General features: G+C 40.2%; 1 protein-coding gene across 3 annotated transcripts in view; it reads right to left on the bottom strand.

The window, feature by feature from the left end:
• The window catches only part of MSRB3 (methionine sulfoxide reductase B3), a 164,892-nt gene that overhangs the window by 83,620 nt on the left and 61,215 nt on the right, over positions 1–20,057 (bottom strand). For all 3 annotated transcript variants that reach the window (XM_045789655.2, XM_045789653.2, XM_045789654.2), the window contains one exon: positions 1,033–1,061. In XM_045789655.2, the coding sequence (XP_045645611.1) occupies positions 1,033–1,061 (29 nt within the window). The remainder of the gene's footprint in view (positions 1–1,032; positions 1,062–20,057) is intronic.

The raw sequence follows: 20,057 nt of genomic DNA on the forward strand, positions 1-20,057 counted from the left end.
TGGAGACATTCATAAAAGTATGCAATAAAAGAAAGATGAGGCTTTTAAAGACGAAAAGCACGTTAGCTCCCTAACGTCACAACCAAAAAGAATATATATAGTCCTTGGTTCCTTTGCAAGCATAATAAACAAAACTTTTTTCAAAAATTAAAACATAATGGAACTCAAAGAATGCTACTTTTAAATTCAATAAATTATATGTTTCCTTGCAAATAATTTTCTCCTGGAATTGAAAATCAATGTTTATTTATCTATTAACAGTTCACTAAAGGTCATAATTCCCTTGTATGAATATGAGACAATTTTTGTGCTTTAATTATAAACACCATTAGTCACTGTGGAGCACATAAATGTCAGCAAATGACATAAAGACACAGTCTAACCTAAGGATTATATGGCTACATTCTTGCTTAATGAAAAGAAGACATCTAATGAGGTTGATATGCCACTGTTTCTGAAAATGTAAATTTTGTCTTGATAGATACCAAATAATGGCTTAAGGTGACCTTAGTTTTCCATTACCCCCCCAACAAAACAAATTTTTAAAAAACTAACAAATCATAGACCAATTTCTCTTTCTATTGGCTAAAACTCTTTATAGTTTTCTGGATTAGTGCTTGCTTCAGCAGCACATAAACTATAGTTTGCTGTATTAAATGTGTTTATTACCCACATTTGATGAAAAGTTATTTGCACATAATCTTCAAATCATTCAGGATACTTTATCTACTCAGAGAATAATATTCTGTTTTGAGCAATAAGTATGTACAATTCTTACTTCTGCTTTTAAAATGAAACTCTGCAGATATAGGGCATTTAATGTTTACTGCAGAACTATCAAGCATCCCAGAGTGAACATCTCAAGTTATGATTCCAAGCAGCCAATAGCCCTGCTTTGAGGTGGGGTTCATGTTTTGAAAAGAGGCTGCCTAGTCTGTTTAAAATCAAAAAGGTTCTTGATCTGATGAGTTACTCCTCAGAGAATAATGTAAATAAAATATACTCAGAATAACATTACTAATGTAAACATACCTGAACCGGAGTCAAACTTGCTTTCTGACCTGCAAAGAGAAAGAAATTTTTTACAACATAAAAATTGTTTATTAAAGAGCAACTGATACTTTGTGGGAGGGGTTGCAATGATCATAGATTTCAGTACTTTTGGTCAACAAGGAAAATCGCTTTTTAAAATGTAAATACGTATCTATTTTAACTATTATTATGTATTAGATATGCACTAAAATGTAAATACATATCTATTTTAACTATTTCAGATGTATGCAGTATCCTAGGCCCCCTAAACATGCACATTATCTGTAGAAATAGCACAGATTTTAATTTGTTTCGAGGGAAGGAGAATAAATTATGGACCCCCAAAAAAGGCAGATTAAGTTGTTTCCGTAATACAGTAGAACAATAAAAAACTCATATTTAAATTTATCCTCTTTCCTTATTATTAAAGATTTTCAATTATTCCACACCAAGTACTTTTTCACTGAGTTCTTCACCGAGTAAATGAACCTAGTAACCCCATACATTTAATAAGAAGGAGAAAAAAAAAATCTGAGCCCTTGTGGGAACATGATGTTTCAGATATAGGTTAATACTGGTTGTAAATTCAGAAGCCTTTGAAGCTCTCAGCTCGGCTGTGGGAAAACTTCTGCTGGGTAATTACTCTCAAGATGCTGCTGGTGTGCTGTCAAGCAGAATTAACCCTGTGACTAGGCCTATCTACACAGGCTACTATAAGACAGCATTGTCTATATCTAGCTCTCAAACCAATTAGTGGGCATGCTCCAGTCGGATTTATATCACACATTAACAATCAATAGTATATATGTTCACAGCTGCCACAGCAAGATACAAGAACCCACCAGCAGGAGTCCTGTTAAGGGATGTTACATTGACAGAGAAGACTTTTTTTTTTTTTCCTGGGGAAATGTAGTTAACTAAGTGGGAAAGGAGATTTCTTTGAAATTATGCCAGGGTACCAAAGCACTTTTGGAAGCAGTGGCTTTCTTTACCTAAATTAGTTTCGAGAGAAGTCATCAAAGGCGAGAGGAGGAAAGGAGAAGCAAGAAGCAGCTTCCTTTGTCATAAAAACCCATTTTCTCAAGTATTCTCAAGTGAAGTTTCACCTGATACTTAAACTAAGTCAATAAATGTAAAAAAAAAAAAAAAGTATTCCGACCACCATGGTTATCAGTAACCAGCGCCGCGAGCCAGGTGCACATTTCCCCCAAGCTCTGGCTAACCACCGTCCTCCCCTCAACCCTTCTCGTACCTGTCCCTGACTACCATTTCATGTGCAGACCATTTTTGCTTTTTGTCCTCTCTCCTGTTCTGGAAAGCCCTGCCATGTGCCCTCTTCTTTGTTTCCAGCACCCCTGCGCTGCCGTCTAAGGGACCCTTGCCCCACGTCCTGCTGGTTTCCTTGCCTGTCTTCCCCACTGGCCACAGCACGTACAGGGCGCCTGGTGCTTGCACGCAACAAGGCTCTGTCGAGGGGAACTTCTGCCGCCACATGGCCTGCTCACAGGCATAAGAGGGGTTCTCCCTTCTGTCAACGGTTCCCTCCCCTTCTGTGCTGAAAGGCATTCTCTCTTTTTTATATAAAATAATTTTTTATTATGTTATGTTAGTCACCATACAGTATATCCTTGGTTTTTGATGTAATAAAAAATAATAAATAAATAAATAAATAAATAAATAAATAAATAAATAAATAAATAAAAGGCATTCTCTCCAGCGGCCTGAAACCAGGCTGCTGTGGGAGTGACTCCTCTCTGCTGTATGTTCAGTATCCGGGTTTCTGCAGGGCCCTCCGCCCTTCTGCAGAGAAGTGCTCGGGGACAAAATAAATGTCCTCCTTCAAGTCGGTGCCCTGCTTTCCTGCGCTTGCAATCAAATATACGGAAGGGAGGAACTACATCCTCTACCGTATGTCTTCTTTTCCTGATCTCCCACTACAGTCACTCCTTGAGCCACTACGAAGCGTCCTTGCTAAAGTTTATCAGTGGCTTCCTATCGCTAAACCCAAAAGCCCTGTTACAGTCCCGACTTTATTAAGCCTCTCTCCAGCTAACAAGCAATACTACCTGAGGTTGTCCCGGGACCTCAAATGGTGTATGTACTAAGCTGAATTCTATTTCTTTTCCCTCAACTATAATTCCCTGCAATACAGCATTGAAATTGGATATCACGACATTGTTCCAGTTTTCCTCTGCACCCCCAAAATCAAATTAGTCACCAAGACCTGTTGATTCTACTAACTTCCCCTCCTCTCTGTTCTCACTTTTACCATCTTTGAGCCTATCTTTGGCTCAGAATCTCATAACCAGTATCCCGCCCTCCCTTCCAATCTATTATCCCATCAGCGGCCGGAAGTTTCCCAAACACGAATCTGATCACATTACCACTACAGCAGAGCTTTCCAAACTTGGGTCACAAATTGACCCAATAGTGGATTATAAAATCCATTTAGTGGATTAAAACTAGCATTGTTTTAGAACTAAAATGGAATAGAAAAGAAGACAAATGCACTTCACATATTGCGAGTACGTGCAGTTCTGTGCCCCCTTCAGGTACATGGATGTGCATTTGTGTGTGTGCGTGGTGGCACACGTGTGTGCTGGGCAGTACCACCCTCACAAGTGAGCAAAAAGCCTCTGCTCGGGCCTTCCTCTGGCTGTGTCTTCCTCTCCACCAGGCAAGGAGTCCCTTCTATCTGAAGTTCCAAGTACCAGGATCCCCAGCATTCTCCACCCAAATGGCCTTGAGCGGGCTTCCTCAGCCTGGGTGGGCCCTTCTTTAAGTCAGGTTGTGCGACTAGTGTGTGTGTGCCTCCAGCCCAAGGGGTGGCCAAAAGCTGTTGCTGGAAGGAGAGAGATTGGACTTGAGGGCAGAAGGAAGGGCAAACAAAGAAGATAGGGGAAGATGCCTTCCCTCGTCTTCCACACTTCTGCTCAGAGAATTCTCAATTCAGACCCTTCCGTGAGAGTGGGGAGCTGGAGTACCAGGGGCCGGAGGCTGCCCCTCAGACTGACATGGTCGGTCTAGATGGCCTTGGAACCCGGGTGCCTGGTTGGTAGGGACAGGGAAGGGACAACCATAGGACAGACAGAAGAGCTCCTCTGCCCCATAAAGAAGAAAAAAAGGAGGTGTTCTCTGACAGACTCCATAGCCATTGGGAGAGAAGGCTGAGGGAGCCTTCTCCTCCTTCCCTCCGCTTGGCCTAGTTGCCATCGTCCTGCGTTTCCTCGGGGTGAATGACAGTCTTTTGGTGGAAGTCTAAATCAACTTTAAATGTGCGCTATTCTCAGTTATTTGGTTTCAGTGGTTTTACACACAATTTTCACTGTTTTTGTTATAAGGTACATTTGTCAAAGTAGGTTGGTATATCCTTTTGTAATAGCTTATTGCCTTGATTTATAACTTCTTAAATAATTAGCTATCTTGTATCCCCATTTGTCCTCTTGCCCAGGGCGTGCAAATGGTAGGACCAGCCTGGTGATAAATCATCACGTAAAAAGGTATGTCTTACTACGGGTCGCAGACAAAAAAGTTTCAAAGCTACTGATTGAGGGATATCAAGTTCGCACTCCTGTGCATGATGTCTCAGGGGCCCTGGTCCCAGGTCTCCCACTCCAACTCTACCCACACTGTATATCCTTCACTCTCACCAAATGAAACTGTTGCCATATTATTAGCCTGCATCCAGCGCCCTCAGCCTCCAATGCCCTTCCGCCAGCTCAGGACTGACAAGCTCTTACTCAACTACGAAGATTCACTCAATTCCGGCAGCACCCTGCCTGGCCCCCTTGCCTCCCAGAGCTCCTTGCTTGCCCCTCAGTTACTGCACGGGGTGGGGCCTGGCACAGAAACCCCCACACTGTGTGTCAGAGACACTAAGCTCAGAGAGATGTAGGCCAGGTCTGGTCCATCTTCATATTCCCAGAACTTACTACAGCATGTGGCATTTAAGAGTTATTTAAAATGTGTAGTAGGGGGGCGCCTGGGTGGCGCAGTGGTTAGGCGTCTGCCTTCGGCTCAGGGCGTGATCCCAGCGTTCTGGGATCGAGCCCCACATCAGGCTCCTCTGCTAGGAGTCTGCTTCTTCCTCTCCCACTCCCCCTGCTTGTGTTCCCTCTCTCCTGGCTGTCTCTCTCTGTCAAATAAATAAATAAAATCTTTAAAAAAATAAAATAAAATAAAATAAAATGTGTAGTAGGAATTAACACACGAACACATGAATCTGTAAGTTAACGGAAGGCTAAAAACAGGTACAGTGGCCAAAAACTCAATAAGATGCCTCTTTTGAGATGCAAAAAATCATATCAAAAAACTCTTATTCCTCAGACTATCTTCTCTTCTCCAGAGATACCTGGTCAATATATAAAATATACACATAAAGTGCAGAGAAAACATCTTCACAAACTTATTAATGACGTCAGGTATCAGTTAAAAAACAAGAATGTTTTTAGAATTCTCGGACACAGTACTGAACCTTCAAAAAACACACAACTACTCTATTAATAATTAAGACTTAACAGTAGAGCCAATACTATCACTTTGGGGGTTAAGGAAAGTTGGTCCTGTGGTATAAGTTAATTCAGATTTCTCAGATTTTACATACACACATACACATACAAGACACAAAGTATGTCTCTATTGTACTATGGACTATGATCATCTCTACTTCTAAATCCTCTTTTAAAAAGTAAGTAAAGTACAGGGGCGCCTGGGTGGCACAGCGGTTAAGCATCTGCCTTTGGTTCAGGGCGTGATCCCGGCGTTATGGGATCGAGCCCCGCATCAGGCTCCTCCGCTATGAGCCTGCTTCTTCCTCTCCCACTCCCTCTGCTTGTGTTCCCTCTCTCGCTGGCTGTCTCTATCTCTGTCGAATAAATAAATAAAATCTTTAAAAAAAAAAAAGTAAGTAAAGTACAGATAGGAACAAACAAATGGCAAGTGTGAAAAAAAATTCCCACATAACGTAGATTATACTAGGAAGGCAAAAAGGGACGTTCATTGATTCATTCCAAACCATGTATGATGTGCTTATTTTCAGTAGTATATTAAGCTAGATGACAGGAATATAAAAATGCATGAAGTAAGGTTATGTGGAGTATAAGATGCATAAACAGAATTGTGTCTGCACAGACATCCATTTAACCCCTTGATTACATACTCACATCTAAGCTAAAACTACTCAACTAGTTCCCTTGGCAATCGCCAAAAGATGGCGAATACAGCACACTCTGCTATGTCTTCCAATTTCCATTCTCCACTTTTTTTTCTAGAAACAGACTCTCCGAGTTTTCAATAGGCACATGGGCTGCCTAAGTAAGACAAAGTTCCCACAATATTTCCTGCCTTTCTTGTAGCTGGTTGTGACCATGTGACTAAATTCTTGCCAAAAGGATGCAAGCAGAAGTGATGGGTAGAGCAATCTGAGTCATGCCCTTCCACGAAGCTGCATCCCTCTCTTCTTCACATTGACTGGAATGTAGATGTGATTCCAGGAGCTGGAGCAGCCGTTCTTAGATCATGAGAGAGAAGCTGATATCAGAGTATCAGCCTTGTGCTGACGGTACACACACGTGTAGCACCGTATCAGATACCCTGTTACCGTGTTTAAGCCGCTATTATTTCGGAGCACCTGTAACAATATTACCACACTAAAAAAGGCTTAAACTAAAACTCCAAGTTTTTCAACCTGAATAGTTTTTACGAATTTGTAGTTGCTAGGAGAATTTAAGTATCATTACTATTCTTTTCAATAATTAAAATATATAATGAATACACTCTTTTATTAACAGAACTGTAGATCTTCAAAAGAGGGTGGTTTTAGACTTTGGTTGAGTTCTATAGTCCTGCACAAATTTATAAAACTACTCTTTTCTACTTATAGGAAATAACCTAGTGTCCAGGAAAGTTCTGTGTATTGAAGTCAAAAGTGTTTATTTATTGATTATTTTTAAAAATTATATTGTCTCTTATGAGGAACCCATAAAGTGTCAGAGAAACTGCTTTTTGCTTAATGTTCAAATGAATTAAAAAATTTTTAATGAGAACCATGTAGTATGAGCTGCATGAAGTTGATGGAGTCAGGGTGCCAAAAGGTTTTAGGTAACATGTAGAAAAGTGAGAGTGCCGTTCTCAGTGCTTTCAACTGATGTCAATCTAAGATGCTAGCCGCAGAAATTAGTAGAGGAAGAAGAAGGAGTAACAGACTGATATATGACAACTCCATACCCAGGATTTTCTAGAATAGTCCAGGTCAAATAACCTGTTCTGTTGTCCCCTTAGAGCATAGAAAATTTTCAGAAATCCCAATATTTCAGGAACCTACTTATAAGCTGAAGAATTTCTTCTTCCTCTTAAGGTAATTCAAAGGCCTTCATCAAACTAAGGGCTAGTAATAATAGCGGTGAATATCTGTGCCCCTTCCTCCAGCTACATAAATATAATAAGCTTCCTCCGCTTGGGATGCCTCCTCCCCAGCACCTCATTCTAGTATCCCTTAACCCCTCTGCCTGCTTACCTTCTAAAACTCTCTCCACCTACTAGCTCCATCATCATCAATGCTTTTCAAAGGCGTGGCCAGACGGCATTAAAGCCCCCGAGTTTACACCCGTACAGCACCAGCTGTTCCTTCTCTGCACTCATCAGATTTGCAAGCCCGCATCTGTTCCTGTGGTTATTTGGCCATACGGTAAAAGAGTTCAACAACTGTAGCAGACACTCTCTGTTGCCTATCTGACAGCCAGTCTGCCTTTTCCCGGACGACAGAATTCCAGTTCTGGAAAGGTGTTCAAGCTGTGTCCATCCCAGGAAAGCATCATTATTAGGCTCCGCCAATTCTGGTTGTCCCCCTCTCCCTTGTCATTGGCTGGTTCCAGGACAGGCAGGTAGCCCAGTTCCGAGCAGTGAGAGGTACCGGGAGGTCTGCGGGGACATTTCTTGGAAAGATTTTCCTCCATGAAACTGACAGGGGTGATTTAGGTCTCGAGAAGGCCCTTTTCCTACTTTCTCTCTCCCCCTGTTCTCTGCCTTTGAGGTTATTATTTAAGGCTGGGACACTTAGAACCACTATAGCAATCTTGTAATATTGAAGGGAAGGCCAAGAGAATCACAGAAATGCCAACACAGATATCACTCCAGTTGCAGAACAGCCTTTCTCTAGAGTTCGTGTTGAGTTAGTCAAGTCTGTCATTGTTAAGCCACTTTTACTGGGGTAGTTCTGTTACTTTTAACCCAAAATATTCTGATACTGTAACCAAAGCAGTACTAGGTTATGAGGTATCTACTTATATCGTGTTTAACACTTCAGCCTCTATGTTACATTTTGATGATATGATGCTATAAATCCATAAGGCAGAAAAATACACAGGAAAAAATAAATTTAAATGTTGAAAGACACATCAGCTACCACAACTAAAAACTGAGACAATGTACAAATAAAAGGTGTCCGTTAACTTCAGGCTCAATTTTTTTTTTTTTTGAAACTGACAAAAATAAATCAAACAACCCATAAATTTAGAAATCAAAATAGCCAAAGAGCAGCAAACATGAGGAAGCTTGCTTGAAGATGCCTCGCATGAGCCTGTTAACCAGAAACTCAGATTCGGTTACTGTGAGGCGTTACTGACAGACTCTTCCATTGGGCACCGCACTGCACTGCAGGCAACGTGCCGTGTAAGCTCGCGCTCCCCACGGGCACAATTCCGCTTCCACTGGTATTGTTCGGTCTTTTGTGTTTTCCTTGTAACCTGTCACTGAGATCACTGCCACCTTGATATGTTTGTTGGCGATTTTATGCAGCAGAGTGGTAGAGTTTATGAAGCACTTAATATTGAGGCGATAATGGTAGAAAAGCCAGCCAATGGAGACAGAAAGACCAGAGCCCAGCTCAGGTCTACCCCTTGCTACCCTATGTGACTCTGGAGAAGGTAATTACTGCTGTAAGTCTCGGTTTCACTCTTTATAGGATGGAAGGAATATATTCACCTTTTATCATTCCTGTGTGTAATACTATGAAGTTCCTAGGTCAGGCTCTGGCATGTATTATAAGTCGAGTAAAAAGTAGGTTTTTATCTAAGCAAAGATACTAACTAAAGTTGACCTATGGCTACAAGTACAACTTGCAATATTTTGGTTAATATAAACACACCATATTATTAACAGAATGTATTATTCTCCTTGTGATCTTAGTTGGGATACTATTCTAATACGAGTGCCAAAATGATCTAACAAAAAATAAGAGAGGATAGCAATAAAGATAACTGAAGAAACTGGAAATATTTAAGACAGAAAGCAAATGCAAAAAAATATAAATGATCTGTTTACACAACATAGAGAAGAAATCTTATTTGTCCTTAAAACACAAGCGAAACATTTTCTAAAATACTTGCACAATTCGAGGCACCTGGGTGGCTTAGTTAAGAATCTGCCTTTGGCTCAGGTCATGATCCCAGGGTCCTGGGATCAAGCCCCATGTCAGGCTTTCTGCACAGAGGGGAGCCTGCTTCTCCCTCTCCCTCTGAGCTCTCCCCCCTCTCTCTTTCTCTTTCAAATAAATAAATAAAATATTTTTAAAAATAAAAATATAAAATAAAAAAATAAAATAGTTGCACTATGCACTCACCAACACATAGCATTAAGAATCAAGAGACTTGGAATCAAGTTCAGAAACCAGGAAAAGTCATTTAACTTATGAGCTCCATTCTCCTCATTAGTAAAATGAAGCGTTTGAAATAAATCAGTGTTGCTCCATACAAACTACTCCGTGGAGAGGTAAGCTGTCTCAGCTTTTCTGTAGTTCCCAAGAATAAAGAAAAGGAGAAGGGGAAAGGGGAGAACAGAGGAAAAGTGAGTGTGAGGTGATAAAAATTTCCATCTGTGCAACTCAAACTACAGACGAATAAGACTGAAAAAACAGACAATTCTTAGGGCCGTTTTTGGCTCCCAGGTTCCACAATTGTTTCCTAGGCCATATTGATAACTGCCTTCTTTAAATTCCAGTATGATTTCCTGTCTGTATAATTACAGCACTTAATCAGATGTTTCCTTTAAAATAATTTAATTGTTTCTTGTGTATATTTATATCTCGAGAAAGAATAAAACCTCTAAACTAAAGCTGCTTTAGCTATGGGGAATAAATTCAAAGCACTAAAGAAACAGTGTTAAAGGGATAGAGGACACCTTCTTCATATTATGAGCTGACGTGTGTCCTCCCAAAATTCTTGTGTTGAAGTTCTAACCCCGAGTATTGTGACTGTATTTGAAAATAGGGTTTTAAAGAGGTAATTAAGTTAAAATGAAGTTCATTCTAGTGGACCCTAATCCGGCACGACTGGTGTCCTTATGAGAAGAGGAAACAAGACACAGACGCACTGGGAAGGAAGACCATCTGAAGACACCGGGAGAAGACAGTCACCCACAAGCTAAGCACAGAGGCCTCAGAAGAAACCAACCCGGCTGACAGCTTGATCTGGGACTTGTAGGCTCCAGAGCTGTGACTCAGTAAATGTCTGTTGAAGCCTCCCAGTCCGGGGCACTCTGTTACGGCAGCCCTCGCAAACCACCACGCTTCGTTTCTGCTTCAGCCAGATAGACAGCAACCTCAAACCTCCAATGAAAGCCACAAGCCCAGAAATTGGCTGGAAATAAAAATGTCTCCAGCCCTTATACACTTTAACCCATTTTAGGTACAATATAATTTCGATTTCTCTATTCTCCCTATTTTTAACCACATTCGGCCAAAATGCTTTACCTGCATTTTGACCACAGGGCAGCTGCCCCCGCAAATTACCAGAGACCACCAGTAGGCACACATAAGACCCTGATCAATGGGCTCTTTGTCTCATCATACCGCTGGCGGAGAATGTTTCCAATGGTTTCGCCTGGTCCTTTAGCACTGGTGCTGTGTACATGCTTGGCCCGTGCTCTCTGGGGGATGAGGCCGACTTGGGAGGTGGTAAAATTTATTGCCCTACATCAATTTTATAAATAATATTTGTTTTCTTATTTTCCCTGGAAATTTTCATTTCTCCTCTAGGTTGTAATCAGAAGTAGAACAATGGGAGTTGTGGCTAGCAGGTTAGTGCTAGACACAATAAATGGCAGATCCTAAAATTTTTGGGAGACGACAAAAGAAACTCCACCAAGGGCGATCCAGAGCTGATGAGTGTAGAGGCAAAGACGCTACGCACCTCGACAGACTCTGAGGATGTCAGTGGGAGATGCAGAGGTGAAAGAATACCGTCCTCCGCGCTTTACAGAACCCGAAGTACCTCATTAGGGCCTCACTGCACCATCGTTTTATAACACAATGCTTAAAAACACGTATGTTTAAAAACTATGTTAAATATAATATTTAATATTAATAATGATAGCTATAAGCCATGAAATTAATCATTTAATTATGCTACTTAGTAAGACACAGAAGTATGTTATTTAGACAGGATTTTATTTTTAAAATTATTAGTTAATAATTTTAGGGTTAAAATACATGTTTTAGTTGTCTAGAGAATATGTTTATCCAAAGCCCTTCATTTCCCAGATATCACTAAATACAAACAGAAGAAGCAACACAAAATTAGGAAGAGAAAAGCATAAAGAAGCATAAAGAGACCATGGAGAAAATATCTAATTGTCAGTGTTAAGTGTGTTTATTCCTAATCTACAAAGCACTAAAAAAAGTCATTTAGATCTTAAAAATTCAGTTGTGTTTTTTATTTGCAAAGGAAAGATAATAATATCTGCTACTCTATATAGTTCTTTTTTTTTAAAGATTTATTTATTTGAGAGAGAGCGAGAGCACTTGAGTGGAGGGGAGGGACAGAAGGAGAGAGAGAATTTCAAGTAGACTCCCCGCTGAGCCAGAATCCCACCCTGGGCTCAATCTCACAACCCTGAGATCATGATCTGAGCTGAAACCAAGAGTCGGACTCTTAATCAACTGAGCTACCCAAGTGCTCCCAGATCTCAGCTTTAAAAGCCATTATAAGGAGTTGTGATTTTTAAAGATAAATCATCAGAGATTTTAAAAAACAAATTATAATCTGATTTAAATTATTTAAATTTTTACTCTGCTTTGTGAAAAAGGAACTACAATGGAACAACAACCAAAACAGAGAGCCCACCTGGCACCCAGATCTTGGTTTGTTTGTTTGTTACGATTTTATTTTACTTAATTACTTATTTATTTATTTATTTATTTATTTATTTATTTATTTATTTGAGGCAGGGTGGGGGTGGGGGAGGGGGTGAGGAGCAGAGGGAGAGGGACAAGCCGACTCCGTGCTGAGCACAGAGCCAGATGTAGAACTCAATCCCAGGACTCTGAGATCATGACCTGAGCCAAAATCAAAAGTCAGATGCTTAACCGACTGAGCCACCCAGGCGCCCCCAGATCTTGTTTTTTGTGGGTTTTTTTTAAAAGATTTTATTTATTTATTTGACAGAGATAGAGACAGCCAGTGAGAGAGGGAACATAAGCAGGGGGAGTGGGAGAGGAAGAAGCAGGCTCCCAGGAGAGGAGCCTGATGTGGGGCTCGATCCCACAACACCGGGATCACGCCCTGAGCCGAAGGCAGACGCTCAACGACTGAACCACCCAGGTGCCCCTGGATCTTGGTTTTTAATACCATTCTCTAATAAAAGGAACGAGGGCTTGTTGGAGAAATGGATGATTCTAGAACTGGGGCAGGAAATATACAAGATAAACCTGGATTATCAAATAGTGCTAGAAAGCAGAGAAGAGCTCAAAAACAAACAAAAACCCCACATTGATGGGTATATCTCAAAGGGACACAGGAGGCAACTGAAAGAGCTCCCAATAGCCAAAGCTGGGACAATGTGAACAACAAAATCAATAGAGTGGCATTGGATTATAACCCAAGGTATAAACTAATATCCATGAGTGCATATTGACATAAGTAAAGGATTAATTAAATAAATGAGAGAAAAGACACACATTTCCCTTTGCAGAAGAATTCCAAATAATTTATATAGCTACTCTGCCCTCAAGATGAGGAACATAACTCCCCAGTCCTTAAGTGGGGGCTGTGCATCGTGACTTCCATCCAAAGACCACAGCATGGAAAGGGGGAAACAGAGTAATTTTGCAGTGGGGAAACCTAATAAACACTACCCCAGCCATGTGACCAAGGTCAATATTAAAAGTGATGTCATGTTGATAGTATGTACCCTTGATATAATGTGATTAAAATGGCACTTTATCTCTGTGATCTTCTACCCCAAAACACATAACCTCAGTCTAATCATGAGAAAAACATCAAACAAATCCCAATAGAGGGCCATCCTACAAAATACCAGACCAGTATTCCTCAAAACTTTAAAGGTCATCAAAAATAAGGATAGTTTGAGAAACTGTCACAGTCAAGAGAAACTAAGGACACATGATGACTAAATGTAATGTGGTACCCTGGATAAGATCCTGGAACAGTCAATGGACATTAGGTAAAAACTAAGGAAATCTGGGGGTACCTGGGTGGCTCAGTCAGTTAAGCATCCGACTCTTGATTTCTGCTCAGGTCATGAGATAGAGCTCCATGTGGGGCCTCAGTGCTCAGTGGGGAGTCTGCTTGAGATTCTCCCTCTCCTTCTGCTCCCCACCAGCCTGCACTCACTCGCACATGCTCTCTCTCTTTCTCTCAAATAAACAAATAAATTAAAAAAAAAAAAACTAAGGAAATCCGAATAAAGTATGGACTTTACTTAATAAAAATATACTAATATTGGTTCATAAACTAACAAATATACTATACAAATGGAAGATATTAATAACAGGAGAAACGGGGTAAGAGAGTATATGAGATCTCTCTGTACAATCTCTTCAACTTTTCTGCAAATCTAAAACTGTTCAAAAAATAAAATCTAGGGGCGCCTGGGTGGCTCAGTTGGTTAACCGACTCAGTTGGCTCAGGTCATGATCCTGGAGTCCCAGGGTGGAGTCCCGCATCAGGCTCCCTGCTCAGAGGGGAGTCTGCTTCTCCCTCTGGCCCTCCCTCCTCTCATGCTCTCTCTCTCAAATAAATAAATAAAATCTTAAAAAAAAAATAAAATAAAATCTACTAAGGAAAAAAAAAGCCAAAGCAGAAAGATCATCACAGTAGTTCAGGTGAAAGATGATAAAGATAATGGTGAAGCAGTGGATATAATGAGGGCTCAGACTCAGAATATATTTTGAAAGTGCACAGTGCAAAATGTATCGGTAGATTAGATATGGAGTGTGAGGGAAAGAGAACAGTCAAGGATGACTCTCGGAATTTTTGCTCAAGTAACTAGGCAGATAATGAACAGGACCTTTGTTTAGTACTTGGGGAAACATGAGAAGAGTGGGTTGCTTCTGAATCATTTGCCACCTCTCTTTGTTGCTAATTCCTGGTTTCTCCGTGTGACTTGGTAGGATCAATAAAGCTTCAAGCTGTGTGGTTCCTCACAGGAACTCAGATTACTATAATTTTTTTAATCATAAAGATACTAAAAGCCTACTTTCTAATAGAAAAGTATATAACTGCCTTGAAAGAGAAGGTATAAAACGTTTCTTGACCTAGCTTTGAAATAAAAATAAGTATTAAATCATTGGTTCCCTGGACCCAAATCAATGATTCTGGAAGACGTATGATTATCCGAACTACATCAAGCTTTTAAAAAGCACAGATTAAAGAGTTTGGAAATCTCTACATTTAAGTTCTCCAGATGATCCAGATGGTCCTACAAATCACTGACCTGAATGGCATTCCTTTAAAGCAAAGAAAACATCTATTTAAAATAACAAAGCATCTCACATTTCTAATTATTTCAATTTGTTTATATTAGTAGTTTCCAAAGTCACTCTTTGCCCAACAAGGAAGAAAAAACTTCCCATTGCTTTGGATAAACTTCCACACTCGCAAGTTGTTACACATCACCATTAAAGAGTTACCTTTGTGGGAAGCACTGAGCTAAGCACCAAACAAGTGAAAAATCTGTCAGAAAAGACCCAGTCCCCAGGCAAAAAATCATACACCTGCCACTTTCTTGGTGAACTTACTAAAAATATCTGATTTTACAGCTATTGTTTCTGCTCACATGAATCCAACGATAAAACCTTAGATTTCATGAATTGCTTGGACTGTGCCAGCAAATCACCTCAAATGATTCACCACTAAACTGATGTGTCTTATGTAAGTCAGTGAGTTTACACTCCATTACACCCCCAAGTAAAAATAATACGAAAGACAAACATTCTATATCAAAAAGCCTTCCCTCAAAGCTGGAGACGCTAGAGGATGTGAACTTTCATTAAGTCATAGTCCAAAGCATTTATGGAGTGCTCACTACGTGCAAAGCACTTGATTTGAAGGAAGAAGTCTTGTTTAAAGTAGCCATAATTCAGCCCATAAAGCCCTTCATAGTTTAAGATCAACAGTTCTAACCTCAATCAGAAGCAAATGGGTAGCTGGTTCATACTGGAGAAGGCAGGTGTAATTTGGTCAGTGCTGCTCAGTTTCTTACGTGGAATGGGCCTTTGCAGTTCGTGTAAATTCCCCTTCTGGGTGGTCTTCCAGAGCCATCTCAAAGAGGACCACAGAGGCACTGCTGTTAATTTATGCTTACGCAGACTATGAGTCATGCAGCTGCCATTAATACTATATACTTAAGTGAGTACATAAAAGTAAAATGTGCAAATCTCCAGCAGCATAAAGCCCACTTTCCTCAGAGCAGAAAACTGCAGCTAGAATGACCACTGAAAAACAACTCGAGGCACAAATGAACAAGTGTGGTCTGTTCTGAGCACAATGCAAGATAACAGAGATGATACATAAATAGCAGAAGGGTTCATGGGTTATACCATGACTATTAAATACAGTAACGACATAACAAATACAGTCATCTGCTTTGACTTGAACGGACTCTCCTTTCCTTCGTCTGCTCGCTGGTGGTGTGACCCGGTAAGATGTTCACATGGTGGAAGCAACAGTGGCGCTAACAAGAGCTGCCATGTGCTGAACCCTGCTCTACAGCAAAAGCAAGCACATGTTAACACTCACACACAGGCCAAACAACCCAGATCACCCGAGAAAATGAATAGTAAACATTCATCTCACAGACGGACAATTACTAACCTAAAAAAAGTCTTTTTACCTATCTCCCGAAAGAAAAAAATTAATCTTCTGGGGTTTTGGGGGGGTTGTTTTTTTCTGTTTAGAGGGAGAGAGAGAGTGCACGTGGGTCCGGGCGGGGGCGGGGGGGGGTGGAAGGAGCTCAAGTCCTGATCCCAGGGTGCTGGGATCCAGCCCCACATCTACCCCACATCATCACATCATCGCCACATTGGGCTCCCTGCTCAGCGGGGAGTCTGCTTCTCTGTCTCCCGCTGCCCCTCCGCGCCCCCCCCCCCGCTTGAGAGCACTCTCTCTCACTCTCTCCCTCAAAGAATCTTTTTTTTTTTTTAATAATGATTTTTTATTATATTATGTTAGTCACCATACAGTACATCCCCGGTTTCCGATGTAAAGTTCAATGATTCATTAGTTGTGTATAACACCCAGTGCACCATGCAATACGTGCCCTCCTTACTACCCAAAATGAGCCACCCAGGTGTCCCTAATCTTCTGTTCTCAAGTTTACTATACCTAGTCTTTAAATCTCTTTCCCTCATCTCTAATACCTTAAATACATCCCTCTTTATACCTTTCTTCAATTTATCAAAAACATAAAATAAAAATTTCCCTTGAGTTTCCCTTCTCTCCAGTAGTAAGGGATTAGCCTCACCATTCCTCCCTTCACTATAATGACGTAACTACGATGACTATGTTTTCTGGGATTATTCCAATTTCAAATATTTTACACTATCTCCACTTCAGCTTGTGGTTTGAAAACATGAAATGGCATCCTAAAATCTTCACACTCTTACTTTCACTACGACTTCTACCAAAATTGTTCTCTCACAATTGCCAAGCCCAATGACTGGTTCTCATTCCTCTGAGTCTCTACAGCATTTTATAGCCTTGTTCATCCCTTCCGTGATTTCTAGACTTTGCTCTACATGGCACAGTGGCATTTCCTAATGTGTGTCATCAGTAATGTCAGTTGCACAGAATATTCCTAAAGTAAGATTCCGAGGTCAGACATTTCTGGAGATGCCTCACAGAACATTCTACTTCCAGAGCTCTACAATGAACTTTAGTGAATTGTATACTCCTTGGTTTTTACAATGAAGCAACCATTCGATTTATTTTAACTCTGTGCAAAGCAATCCTGTGTACTGATAGTCCACAGAACCCTCTTTTTTTCATGGAACACATATTAGCATGTTATGGAACTAGTCTTTTGCAGGACTGTTATTCTTTTTTTTTTTTTTTTTTTTTTTTTGCAGGAGTAGTATTCTGATCAAATACTCACCGGAATATACTGTGGGGAATATCAATGCACCTGAAATTTTAGGCTAAAACCTGAAATCTATCAGACTTCCAAAGTTGAATCAATCATCTTTTTTCCCAAGCCACATTTAAAACAGCAACTTAGGCTTTAGCGACAGTTTCTCACCAATCTTACACTCAGACAGGAGAGAAATCTTTTTAGCTCTTACTGTTTGGTGTTTGTTATCTACAGTGTTTGTCTGTAGTGTTTGTTCCCTCCCTCACGTGGCTATTGAGATCACCCTAAGGGAAATCTTTCTCAAGGCTCTTCTAAATTCATCGGAACCAAGCATAAGAGTTATTGGAAAGATTAAAAAGAGAGAGAGAGAGATTTTGGGCTCCACCATAATCTTGCTAAATCAGAATCTGGTGTGGGGGAGAGGCTTGGAATTTGTGGTTCTCATGGATAGCCAGATTTACAAACTGCTAAAGCAGACCACCAAGGCTCCATGCCTTTGCTCCTCCCTCTGAACTGGGCATTTCAGTTCCCTTCCATCATCCGTTCCAGGGACTGGCGCTGAGATCCCAAAAATCAGTTGCCCCTCCCTGAATGGGGTCCACTTTGTCTATAAGCCTTCGAAGTGGGGCTCTTATACTGAACTCCAGAGCACTCCAGATAGAGGCTGGCCAATTTGTGAGAGAGGATGGCTATCGATTAGCTATTGCCTCTTGGGTTTATGCTGGACATGCAAAATCAGTCTCCTCCTTATCCCACCTCCCACAGCAAATCACGACTCGCCGGCACCAGTCTGTTACAACCGCTAGACACTAACCACCCAGCAAACAGACAAACAAACTCGCCAGAAGTTTCAAGCGTTATTTACCAACCAATCTTCTGGTCTCTGTTCCAAATCAGTGGCATGTCTTCCCATTTTCCAATGAACTTTAGTTCTGAAAGCTGCAATGTATGCCAATCCTTACAGTGCTTTAGTATCAACGCCTCACAGTTACAGTGTTTTTTCCACTTACAAAACATTTCAACACTATTTGCTTAATCTTCTCAAAAGTTCTCCTGACACAGGTATTATTCTCATCTTGCAAATGAGGAAATTAAGGCTCACAGAGGTTAAGTAGCTTATTTAAAGTCACACACAGTAAGTGGGGAAAGTTGTGACTTTAACCTCCCACGTCTTACACCTTAATCGTAGCTTGCTCTACTTTAAAATCCAACTAGAGTCACTTGGCCATCATCAGAAAATTAGCACCAATTAACACCAGAGTGCGATAGCTACCAGATGGTGAATTACTCAGCAAAAAGAATAATCAGCCAGAATACAGGGAGGTCTTATAACATAATATAGGAGCTGAGGAGTGGTGCCTCTGGGGACAGCCAGACCTGAATTTGTGTCCTAGCTCCGTCTCTTACTGCCAGTGTTACTTCGAGTCAATCGCACACCCTTTGTGAGCTTTGATTTTCTATTCAAGTTGGAAGAAGAAAGGAGATAATTTTCTTTAATGTGCTTAGCGTAATGCCTGGTACATGGTAAGCCCTCAATCAATGTTTGCTTTTTTTTTTTTTAATCCTTCATTCAAACATGACGAACAGTTTAAGAAAGCAAGTCTGTTTAAAATAAATACAAATCTTCTGAAATTGGTGTCCCATCCTTCATGAGTTACCTCCAGGTGTCTGGGAGTAAGACCACGTGAGGACCTATAGGAAGATAGATGGATGATAGCCACGAAGACAAAGAAAACCTGAATGATGTTTGAAGCTGTAGGCCAAGAGAAGTTAGTATATAGTAGGTTTGAGCAACGTTTAAGACCCAGGGGCCACCTTTCCTGGGATAGCATCATTATTACTTAGGGATAAAAGAGAAGGAAAAGAAAAGAAGCAGCAGCAAACGTAGAAGAGAAGGGCAGTGGGTAAAGTATCTACTTACTATGTGAGCAAATTATTACATGGACAGGATGGATTTGAGCTCTCAGAAATAAATTGGGAATTACATTCTAGTTCATTCTTTCAAATTATCACTGGGGAAAGATAAATTTGGGGTGGAAAGCTGATGTTTTTAAAGTAAGTTTTTAAAATAAATTATTTAGGAGCACCTGGCCGGCTCAGTCGTGGGACTCTTGCTCCCAGGGTCATGAGTTCAAACCCCACATTTGGTGTGGAGCCTTCTTAAAAGAAATTTTTTTTAACAAAAAAATATTTTTAAAATAAATAAATTGTTCAATGTCTGTAACACACTGAGTAAAGGTAAAATAATATTAAATATTTTTTTTATTACCCCAAAAATACATGTTCATCCTTAAAACAAATAGAAAGACAGACAAGAAAAAAAAAATTACCTATAATCCAAACACCCAGAGATAACTACTATTAACATTTGGTACATAACTTTCTAAATTGCTTATAAATTCATATATTGATAGAGATGTGTATTTTACAAATATGGAGTCATATGTAATTACTGTTTTGTAAATTTCTAAATTTGTTTTAAATTTCTTTCCAGACCATTAAATATTCTTTTGCAATATTATTTGAAATGTCATATATATTTTCACTAGGTAGTTCATTTAGCTGAATATTCAGATTAATTTTTGCTATCATAAAGAAGAATGATTAAAAACATTCTTGTAGCTTTATCTTAATTCATGAACATGATTTTTAGAATAAATTGC

Source organism: Ursus americanus, chromosome 17 (assembly GCF_024610735.1).
Source record: "Ursus americanus isolate L20-20 chromosome 17, mUrsAme1.1.p, whole genome shotgun sequence".
Taxonomy (NCBI): Eukaryota; Metazoa; Chordata; class Mammalia; order Carnivora; family Ursidae; genus Ursus; species Ursus americanus.